Source organism: Phocoena phocoena, chromosome 4 (assembly GCF_963924675.1).
Source record: "Phocoena phocoena chromosome 4, mPhoPho1.1, whole genome shotgun sequence".
Classification (NCBI taxonomy): Eukaryota; Metazoa; Chordata; class Mammalia; order Artiodactyla; family Phocoenidae; genus Phocoena; species Phocoena phocoena.
The window spans coordinates 65,807,715-65,818,335 of NC_089222.1; the positions used below are offsets into that span (position 1 = coordinate 65,807,715).

A 10,621-nucleotide genomic window follows, 5' to 3' on the forward strand; every position below is an offset into this window, starting at 1 on the left:
GTTTTTAGATTCAAAAAAGGATACCTTGCTTCTGAGTAAATGAAACAAAACAAAAATTCAACCTTAGGCACATCCTAGTGAAATTTTGGGCAACGAACAGGAAAACTATCTAAAAGCTTCAGAAAAAATTACCTACAAAGAAGGAAGAATCAGATAAACAACAAGTTTCTGATGACCAATAATGGCTACAAGAGATAATGGAATAATATCTTCAGTATTAGGAGAGGAAATAATTTTGAGCCTAGAATTCTTTAACAACCCAAATAAACATTAAAATGTAAGGTCAAAATAAAAGGATTTTAGAATACAAAGTCTGTACAACAACTCTTATTGTAAGAATTTCTGAAAGCTGTAGTCCAGCAAAATGAATACAAGAGAAAATTATTTCAGAGAGACAATTTTTAATTAAATCTTAATAATTGTTGACAATAAAAAATAAATATTATGCTAGATCCCAAATGCAAAATGATTCCTACGTATGATGTGGCAAAGAGGAGGTTATCATTTTTATCATTATAAATAGGGGAAAATATAGACATGGTTTAGTTTTAGGTCATAGAAAAGTATATTTATTGTGTTGTTTGGACTGCAGCAATAAGTGGATTGCTTTCAGAGTTTGAAAGGAAAATCAGCAAGATACGTATAAAAGAAAAATAAGAATCCTTCATCAAAATGAGAATAGCATTCTTAGCTGACACCTCAATTACTGAATCACTCATTTCCTTCTAATACTTATTGGTTGACTGTTTAAAGGGAAGAATGGAGCTGTGCGTCTCATGCTTTGCCGCACATTAAATTACCTGGGTAGTGTTGATAACTCTCAACAGGCCCCATTCCACATTAATTAAGTCAGTATTGCTGGGGGTGGGACCCAGGCATAAATATTTTTCAAACTTTACAGGTTATTCCAATATGCTGCTGAGTGTGCTAACCAGGGAATAGAGGAGGGTACTGTTAGGGAAAAGGTCACACTTCAGGTGGGATTAGATGGCAGAGTGACTCTGGGCGGGTCCTTGCACCCTCAGACATTCTCTGAGCTGTAAGAGTTGGTATGCAGGAGCTCTATGGGCCCTCCAGAGCTGAGGAACTCTGATTCTATAAGACCAGTCTCAGAAAGAAGAGAATGTGTTTCCTCCCTTTTAAAATGTACCACATGGGACCAGTATGAGTATAGGGCTCACCCCCACCCGGTCCTCAGAGCTGGCACCACACTGTTGCTCCATTTGCACTGTTGTGGCCAAACATGAGCCCTTCTCATTAGGAGCTTGCACACAGCTATAGGTAAAAAAACCTATCAAGGCCTTCTTGGTCTATGATAACGGTTAGTGCCCTTGCTGAGAAGTGCTGCTGGACCCAGTGCCAAGCCTTGCCCAGCCTGAAATACCTTCTCTCTCCTCCCTGCCTGTTCAGGACACACCCGGTTTCTCTAGGAAGACATGGCTTCCTTCTCTCAACTCCTGGTAAACACTATCTTGGCTCCTAAGTAGATGTCAACCTCCTATTTGGTATTTCTTTTTAAAATCCTCCAAATGCTTGTTTGAGCCTAAGTCTGATGCAATGAAGAGGCATTTAAGCCTGCAGTGCCTCAATGAATTCTCACCATAACCCACCAATGTGTAGGTCAGTCTCCTGAATCTCTTTCCCCCTTTGACATGATGAAATCCAAATGCCTTTGCGTGGCATTCACACTCTTCACAACCTAGTACTCATCAACCTCACGGAACATCACTTTCTCTGCCTTCCAGTTAAGTCCATTCTCCAGCAGTCTCACCAAGGTTCCACACCATCCCTGTTGTGAGAACATGCTACTCACATGAGTGCTCCATTAATGTTCTCTGTGAAGTGTTCCTGGACTCCCCATTCAGAGCTGAGTTCACCTGTCTCTGTGCTCTTATGCTATTGTATTCCTCCCTCTGTGACAGCAGTCATCACTGTGTATTATAATTACAATTCTAATGTGTAGTTTTTCTTGATAGACCAGAAGGAACTAGAAAACAGAGTACTGGTCTCTGTCTTCACCCATGGCTAGCACAGTACCTTATGATTAATAGATATTTATCAGATGAATGAATCAATAAATGAAATGATTTAAGACCCTAACTGACCTGGCCAAAAAGAAAAAAAAAAAAAAAAAAAAAAAAGCTCTTCAGCTTGGCTAGAAATTCTAGAAATCAGAATTAACATGAAAATTTGTTTAAATGCTTATTCCTAAGCTTCAGTCCAAAATGATTTTGATTTAGTAGGACCAGGGTGAGACCTGGCAATCTGTATTTTCAAAAGGCCTGTCCTCCCCCACCCAGCACTGAGTCTGATTTGTAAGATCTGGGGACCTGCCATGGCTTTGGGAATTCTTCCTTGGGAAATGATGTACTTTTGCCACTGTCCCAGTGCTCAGGGGCCAGAACAACACAGCTGGTTATCAGTCTGTTTGGCTCTTCTCTTTCCAAGAGGGCCGATGAGGCCAGTTGCCCCTCCAGTATGCTGACCCCACATAATGAAGAGTCTTTACAGCTTAAAAACAAACAACCCGGGGCTTCCCTGGTGGCGCAGTGGTTGAGAGTCCGCCTGCCAATGCAGGGGACACGGGTTCGTGCCCCGGTCTGGGAAGATCCCACATGTCGTGGAGCGGCTGGGCCCGTGAGCCATGGCTGCTGAGCCTGCGTGTCTGGAGCCTGTGCTCCGCAACGGGAGAGGCCACAACGGTGAGAGGCCCACGTACCGCAAAAAACAAAAACAAACAAAAACAACCCAGTCCAAAAATGGGCAGAAGACCTAAATAGACATTTCTCCAAAGAAGATACACAGATGGCCAACAAACACATGAAAGGATGCTCAACATCATTAGAGAAGTGCAAATCAAAACCACAATGAGGTATCACCTCACACCAGTCAGAATGGCCATCATCAAAAAATCTACAAACAATAAATGTTGGAGAGGGTCTGGAGAAAAGGGAACCCTCTTGCACTGCTGGTGGGAATGTAAATTGATACAACCACTATGGAGAACAGTATGGAGGTTCCTTAAAAAACTAAAAATAGAACTATCATATGACCCAGCAATCCCACTACTGGGCATATACCCAGAGAAAACCATAATTCAAAAAGAGTCATGTACCACAATGTTCATTGCAGCTGTATTTACAATAGCCAGGACATGGAAGCAACCTAAGTGTCCATTGACAGATGAATGGATAAAGAAGATGTGGTACATATATACAATGGAATATTACTCAGCCATAAAAATAAACAAGTTCTTTGTAGTGAGGTGGATGGACCTAGAGTCTATCATACAGAGTGAAGTAAGTCAGAAAGAGAAAAACAAATACCTTGCACTAACACATATATATGGAATCTAAAAAAAAACGGTTCTGATGAACCTAGGGGCAGGACAGGAATAAAGACTCAGATGTAGAGAATAGACTTGAGGACACGGGGAGGGGGAAGGGTAATCTGGGACGAAGTGAGACAGTAGAATTGACATATATACACTACCAAATGTAAAACAGATAGCAAGTGGGAAGCAGTTGCATAGCACAGGGAGATCAGCTCGGTACTTTGTGACCACCTAGAGGGGTGGGATAGGGAGGGTGGGTGGGAGGGAGGCTTAAGAGGGAGGAGATATGGGGCTATATGTATACATATGGCTGATTCACTTTGTTATACAGCAGAAACTAACACAACATTGTAAAGCAGTTATACTCCAATAAAGATGTAAAAAAAAAAAAAAAAAACACACGGGCTTCCCTGGTGGCGTGGTGGTTGAGTGTCCGCCTACCGTTGCAGAGGACACGGGTTCGTGCCCCAGTCCGGGAGGATCCCACATGCAGCGGAGCGGCTGGGCCCATGAGCCATGGCCGCTGAGCCTGCGCGTCCGGAGCCTGTACTCCGCAACGGGAGAGGCCACAACAGTGAGAGGCCTGCGTACTGCAGAAAAAAACAAACAAACAAAAAACCCCCCACAACTTTCTGAGAGCTGTGTCCTGAATAAGACAGGGCTGTGCCCATGCAATTGTGCCGGGTCATGGAGCCCAACCTGACAAAAGATTTGTATTTTGGCTAACTTCTAAATCTGAGAGGATGTGAGAAAAATAGAGCAACATTCTGCTATTAGGGTCCTGTCATCTGTTACTTTCTGATGTGAGGGACAACCCTAGTACAAGCAGTCTTCTTTTCAGCCTCTGTCTTCCTCTAAATGAATATTGATGCTGTGTTTACCTTTAATTAATATTCATTGCGATAAAGGAATTACACTCATTCACTTTTAATTATACCCTTCTTGCATAAACAAGCTTTTAATAACAGATTTTCCAGGGTAGAGAAAAACAAGCTCTTTGCCCGCAGCCTTGTTTGATGCCAGGAAAGCTGCCTCTGCATTTGATAAAGGGAATTTCAGTTTGTTACTTGGTACAGTGGGAGGAGCCGTGGTGGAAAGTTAGGTCTTCGGCGTTCTAGCTCCATCCAGCTATGCCATAGCTACTGTGTGTTCTTGGGCCAATTCCTTGCCCTCCTGTGCTTCACCTTCGTATCTGGAAAATGGTGATGGAACCCAACCAATCATTCTCATCCATGGCTGCATACAGGGAAAACCTGGGGGATTACTGAACAATACCAAAGCCCAGGCTGCATTCCAGATGAATTAAAACAAAGTATCTATGGGTTGGGTGTAGGTGCAGCTATTTTTATAAAGATCCTCAGGTGGGATTCTTTTGATATTGGGAATTATGGGTATCATTCTCACCAGACTTCTAGGTGTTTGTGGCTCCTGCCAGGGTGGCAGGTTGCACACGGCCCAGAAGGAAGGCCAGCACGGACCCCAAGAACCAGGTCAGCCATGCCCTGGTGCTCCCCTGTGCTCGGTGGGTGCTCACATCCTGGGATTGGCTCAGTGGTATTCACTAGGAGCAGGGAGGAGGGATAATGTTCACTGAGCACCTGCTCTGTGACAAGGCACATCCAATGTCCCATCTGTCAGTCATGAGACACGTCCCCTGTCTTCTCTGTGCCAAGCACTGGGGGCTTAATGTTGGTGTGTAAGGCAGTTTCTGCCCTCACAGACCTTATGACCTAGTAGGGGAGAAAGACTTCAAAGTGTGTAATTAACAATTACATGAGTTTAAGGAGTTGAAAGGAAAAGTACAGGTTGCATCAGAGCACATAACAGTGGTGGGGCAGTGTTGTTAAGAGAGACCTGCGTTATGAAGCAACGTCTAAGGTCTGAGGCCTGAGGATGAGTAGGACTTAGTTTAGTTCATAGATGGCGAGCAGCATTCGAGTAAGATATAGTGCTTCTACAAGGCAGATGCTGGCACTCCTCTTGTACAGATGAGAAACCCAGTCCCAGAGAGACCAGGTCCGAAGCAACCTCCCTGGTTCTGACTTTTCAGCTGGGAGGGATATCAAAAATCACTGAAATCGCATGGTGGGACAGAGCTCATTAAAATGACCACAGCTGCAGCTGGACAGAGCAGAAATCAGGTTGAAATAGGAAAGGAATGAAGCCATAGGCCTAAGGCACACTAAAGGCAGAAAATGCCACCTGCCTGGTCAGGCAACAGGCCACATGCAGTCCTGGGAAGGAAGCCACATCACAGGGTCCAACACGGATCTTGGATGGGAGTGGGCTTCTCTGTGAGGCAGATGGAGACTGGTGTGGCATGACCACAGGAGGGGTCCAACAGCAGGGGATATTCTGATGCTCCTAGAAGGTGGTCCAGAGCAAGGCAATCTTTCAGCCAATAGCAGGTCTCCTCCCGTTAGTCTGGAGTTGGGGGATGGCACCCCAGATGCTGAGAAAAGCAAAACAATGCTCTGCCAATCAGTGCTGGACAAGCCCAGCAGAGCAGCTCCCTCAGGGAACGAGGTGAGACCACATCTCGGCAGCTGGCTCGGGCTCAGGGTTGAGACTAAATCAGGAGGTCAGAGACAGTTCAGCACCGGGGGCTTGATGCCGAGATCCAGAGCTTGAGGACAGGATCAGTGCTGGAGGCTGTGGGGAGGCTTATCCCAAGGGCAAGGATCAAGTCGTTCCAGGTGTGGGGGGAGCAGGTAGGCAGAGGTGGGAGGCAGGTGGCACCTGACCATCCATTCCAGTGGTTCTCAGTGAGCATCTAATATCCACTGAGAATCTGCTTCAACATAACAGCGTGGGATGTGGGTACCTGCACTTTTAAGAAGCTCTACAGGCAATTCTAGTGTACATTTCTGGTTAAAAATCACTGAGCTAGACCAATCCCTTCAGTTTTCAGATGAAGAACCTGAGCCCTAGAGAGAAGTGACTTGCCCAAGGTCCTAGAGCACACTAGCAGAAATAGGACTAAAACCTTGGTTTCTTCACTCCCAGTCCACTGCCTATACATTCAGGTTAGCAGTTAACATCAGCAACAGTAGCAACAGCTCTGGAGATGCATACGCCCCTGCCTCTGATATCATCCGATGTTCTCAGTTAGGGAACATTGCTTATTTATGCCCCATAAGCAAACCAAGACTGTGCGAAGTGAAACCATTTGCTTGCTCAAGCCCATATAGCTGGGCTGGGACTCTTTCCTAGTCCTGAGATCTTTCTCTAGCTTCAAGCACCACATTACGAAGCTGGAGTTTAGGCTTTTCTCCCAGGAGGCAAGACCTGACCTTTTTCAACCTGGATGGTCTAATGGCCTCTAATCCATTTCCTGTGCATGTGGCCAGCAAGCCCCTAATGGAGTGTAGCTATAAGGCTAAAGGGGAGCCTGGTAATTAGAGGCCTAGAGGCATAAGTGACATTTGGACAACTGGCCAGCTGGCTACAGTACATTTGGCACCCCAAGGGTCCCAGAAACCAGAGCCGAAGTGCCAAGCATATCAAACTCATGTCACCAAGGTCTGCGCTCAGCTGCTCCCTTAGCATTTGCAAAATGTCCTGCCCACACTCTTCCCCTCGCATCCTCCCTTGGCCATTTGCAGGAGCAGATGAGTTGAGGTTACATGCAGCTGATCCCAGACCTGCTGGCTAATTATCTTGGCCTGTAATTAGTGTTTCCTATTCCTCACTCCTTGCCAACTCCTGCAGTTAATGTATCGTTTCTCTCTCTGCAGAGATTCCTTTGGGAGGGTTCTGAAGCCCTGGAATGAACATTTCTGGTAGTGGCAGCATTTTGGAGATGTTCCATCTGCTGCCTGTCCCACCACCCCTTGGCATCATCTCTGCTCCCTCCCACCTCAAAGTCTACATCCATCACCAAGTCTTTAGTTCTCTCCTGAACACTTCTTGAACGTGTCGTTGCATTTCCATCTTTGTGGCTCTGATTTGATCAGACCTCATCATCCTTCATTTGGACTCCTACAGTATTTTCTTAATGGGCCTTCCTATCCTGGTCCTGCAAATGTCTCCTCTGCAATATGGGAAGAATAATCTTTCTAAATTGCCGATCAGGCTGTATGACTCTCCTACCTAAAAGCCCAATCTTTTTAGTTTGGCACATAATGTCCTGGGCAGTGTGGTCTGCCTAATTTTCAACTCCCTCTTTCACGTGGTTTTTACATGGTTTTAAATTCAGAACTGCTGTAATTTTCTCCTCTCCTCCCTCCCTTACACGTCCCAATAGTACGTACATGGGTGTGTGCGTGCACACACACATGCACACACACACGCACTCCATCCATCCATGCTGCTCCATGAGCAGGAGGACAGAAGACAGGGCAGGAAAGGGATCTGATTGACTTGGGCAAGCACCCTAAGAGCAATCATTAGGAAAGTGAGAAGGGACTCATTCTCTGTGACTTTGGAAGATGGGACTAGAAACTATTAAGTTCATTTTAATACTCAGAATAGATATTTAACTGATAGGGACAGAGTAAAGGGACAAAGTACGTGATTAAATAGTTAATCTCACTAGGGGACTGTAAATAGAGAAAAAAGGTATGGGAGACCCCTGTAAGTTAATCATCACTCAAGAAAGTACGCTTTTGTAGCAAGAAAACCATGCAACAAAAGCATGAGACATGCTCCTCAAACAATAAAACAATGGTGGAATGAGGTCCACATCCTGCCCAGTGATGTCTGTAAGTTATCGATTCCTAGGACATGCTTCTCTGCACGTACTAAAAACAAAAATATAGGGAAAAGGTGACATTATACTGAAACCTGAGATGATTTACCATATTTTAGTATGCTACCACCTTTTGGCCCATTTCCATAGCGCCATGACAGTCAGTCCCAGTATGACCAAGTAGGAACAAGAAAACTCCCCCCATCCAATGTGGAGGAGGAGCTGATGATGGAAGTTTGATGTCTTTTCAAAAATGAGGAAGGTGGTCTTTCCCCCTCCTCACTTTTCCTTTGATTATAAAACTGTATAGTATGACCAACGATTCTATTTCTTGTGCATTTGAGCACAGCATAAGTAACGAGGGAACATCATCACAGTAGAAATGACTGATGACATTAGAGCTGTAAAAAGTCAATGTAAAAATCTTGATAGTGAACATTAGTGCTTGAAAGGTACTGCAGAGGTATGGAATGCCTACCAGCACATGACAAAGTCTCTGGGACATGATAACATTGTAGAGCAGAGGGTTACTACAGATGGCCAAATAGCAGTCATAGGCCATGGCTGACAAGACAATGAACATAAGGAAGAAAGCCAGCTGTGTGGTGCATGCGTAATAGGAAATGGTATTTTGATCCACAACAAAATATACCAGCATCTCAGGACAAATGACAGTAGAATTACCAAGATCAAGGAAAGCCAGGTGTTTGATAAAAAAGTACATAGGTGTGTGTAGGTGGGAATCCACTTGGATCAAGGTGATCATTCCCAGACTTCCCACCACTGTGACTGTGTAGCTAACGAGGAAGACCCCGAAAAGTGGGGCCTGCAGCTCAGGACGCCTTGTGACTCCCATCAGAATGAACTTAGTCAGTGATGATAGATTTTGTTGGCCCATTTAGTCCAGTTAGCTTTTCTGGAAAGAAACAGGTTGTTATTAGCTTCCTTGTGGTTTCATCTAAACAAAGTATAATATGTATAGACAGAAAAAACCAAACAACTGTAGCCCAGTAAGCTCGCGGGGTGACACTCCCTTGCCTAACGCTTATGTTTCTCACAAGCGTCCTATACTAATAAATTCTTTCCTTACCTGTCACTCTGCCTCTTGCTGCTTTCTTTCTACACTGAGACAGACCTATGCTCTACTGAGTCCCAAAATGCATTCTGCGGTGTCATAACCACTGAAGTTATCTGAGCACAAAGTGGGCTCCCCCAGGAAATAGTGAGTGTATCACCTGGAGGATTCGGGCAGAGGCTGTCTGTCAAGATGCCACAGGTGCAATTCCTGCACTGCGCATGGTCTGGGAGTCTTTGGCCCTCAAATAACATTCTAATTCCAAGATTCTGTACATCTCTGATACAAAAGCCACATCAAGTTTTGCTGCTTCCACAGAGACTTTCCTGTTTGGGAAAATCTCACCTCTCTGCACATTTGTGTCTGAATCCCGTCCGTGCACATACACACACACTCCACACACTGCGTCAAATGCTTCAAATATCCGGTGGAGACCCATCTTACACTCATTCATCTATAAAAGCTAGAGGGGGAAGAAGAGCAGGAACGTAATTTGAATAACATGGGGATGACTCCTGGTCTTCTGCTCAATAAGCAGAGGCCCCAGGCCAAGCGGAGGTGCGATGGGAGGTGAGCGCCTGCCACCGTATCCTCACTGTGTCTCATTCCCTGTGGGCCGCTCAGAGCTGGGAGGCATCTTGAAGATAGGGCTGCTGAACACAAGCCAGCTACTGCAGCTGAGGCATCACCAAAAAGCAGAAATCAGTTCCAGCCTCAAAGGACCGACTGGTGGTGCTGAACCCTATGAGGGACATGAAGTCTGCTTCTGTTGTGAGGTCTTCCAGCGGGAGTTTAAAGGGAATTTAGGTACTGTTTGATTTTTCCCTCATGTGCCGCCTTTAGAGGGTACTGAGGTACAACTCCACTGTGCAAGGTCTATCACCATGTCTGGTGTGGACCCCAGGTTGGGGAGGCCCCAGATCTTCTACTCTTCTCATCTTAGAACCCTGTGAGAGCATGGTGCTGGGCACCTAGTTATTGAGTAATTGTTTAGAAGTTACTTTAGTCTTTCAGAACTGGTGTGGTAGAAGAAACATGAATCTAATGGTTAGTGACCCAATCATGGTCCCTTCCAATTCGGTGATTTTAGGTAAATCTCTGTGGGGCTCAGCCTCTTTATCTGTGTGTGTGGAGTATGTTGCAGGGGCTGGGGAGTGGGGAGGGGAGAAGAGTATGGATTAAATGACCTCCATTCTTCCTTCCAACGTGAATGTGCTAGGATTCCGATTTTTCTGTTTTAGAGGTTGGCAAACTTCTCCTGTAAAGGGCCAAATATTTTAGTGTCCGCACACCACACAGTCTCTGTAGCAGCTATTCGGCGCTGCCATTATTGCATGAAAGTAGCAATACATGAATGAGTGAGCAGCTTTGTCTCAATAACACATCATTTACAAAAACAGGTGGCAAGCTGAATCTGGTTTGCTGACCCCAGGTTTGTGGACTATTGTTCTAGTCTAGTCTATCTATTCTCCACATAGTAGGACTTTCTTTTTCTGTGTGAACTGAGTGGGGGGACTCCATT

General features: G+C 45.2%; 1 protein-coding gene across 1 annotated transcript; it reads right to left on the minus strand.

Annotated features, from left to right (window-relative positions):
• Positions 1-5,848: 5,848 nt before the first annotated feature.
• LOC136121988 (olfactory receptor 8K5-like) lies at positions 5,849-8,922 on the minus strand. Its single transcript, XM_065875829.1, has 3 exons — positions 8,328-8,922; positions 7,630-7,687; positions 5,849-5,903 (listed from the first exon to the last, which is right to left on the minus strand). The coding sequence occupies exons 1-3, from the start codon at positions 8,920-8,922 to the stop codon at positions 5,849-5,851; spliced, it is 708 nt and encodes a 235-aa protein (XP_065731901.1).
• Positions 8,923-10,621: the final 1,699 nt, after the last annotated feature.

Coding starts and splice junctions, on each gene's coding strand:
- LOC136121988 (XM_065875829.1), bottom strand. CDS start 8,922: ATGGGCCAACAAAATCTATCATCACTGACTAAGTTCATTCTGATGGGA. Junction 7,688..8,327: donor ATCGTTGGTCATACTATACA/GTTTTATAATCA, acceptor CAAGTCAATCAG/ATCCCTTTCCTGCCCTGTCT. Junction 5,904..7,629: donor GAGCAGCATGGATGGATGGA/GTGCGTGTGTGT, acceptor CTCCTGATTTAG/TCTCAACCCTGAGCCCGAGC.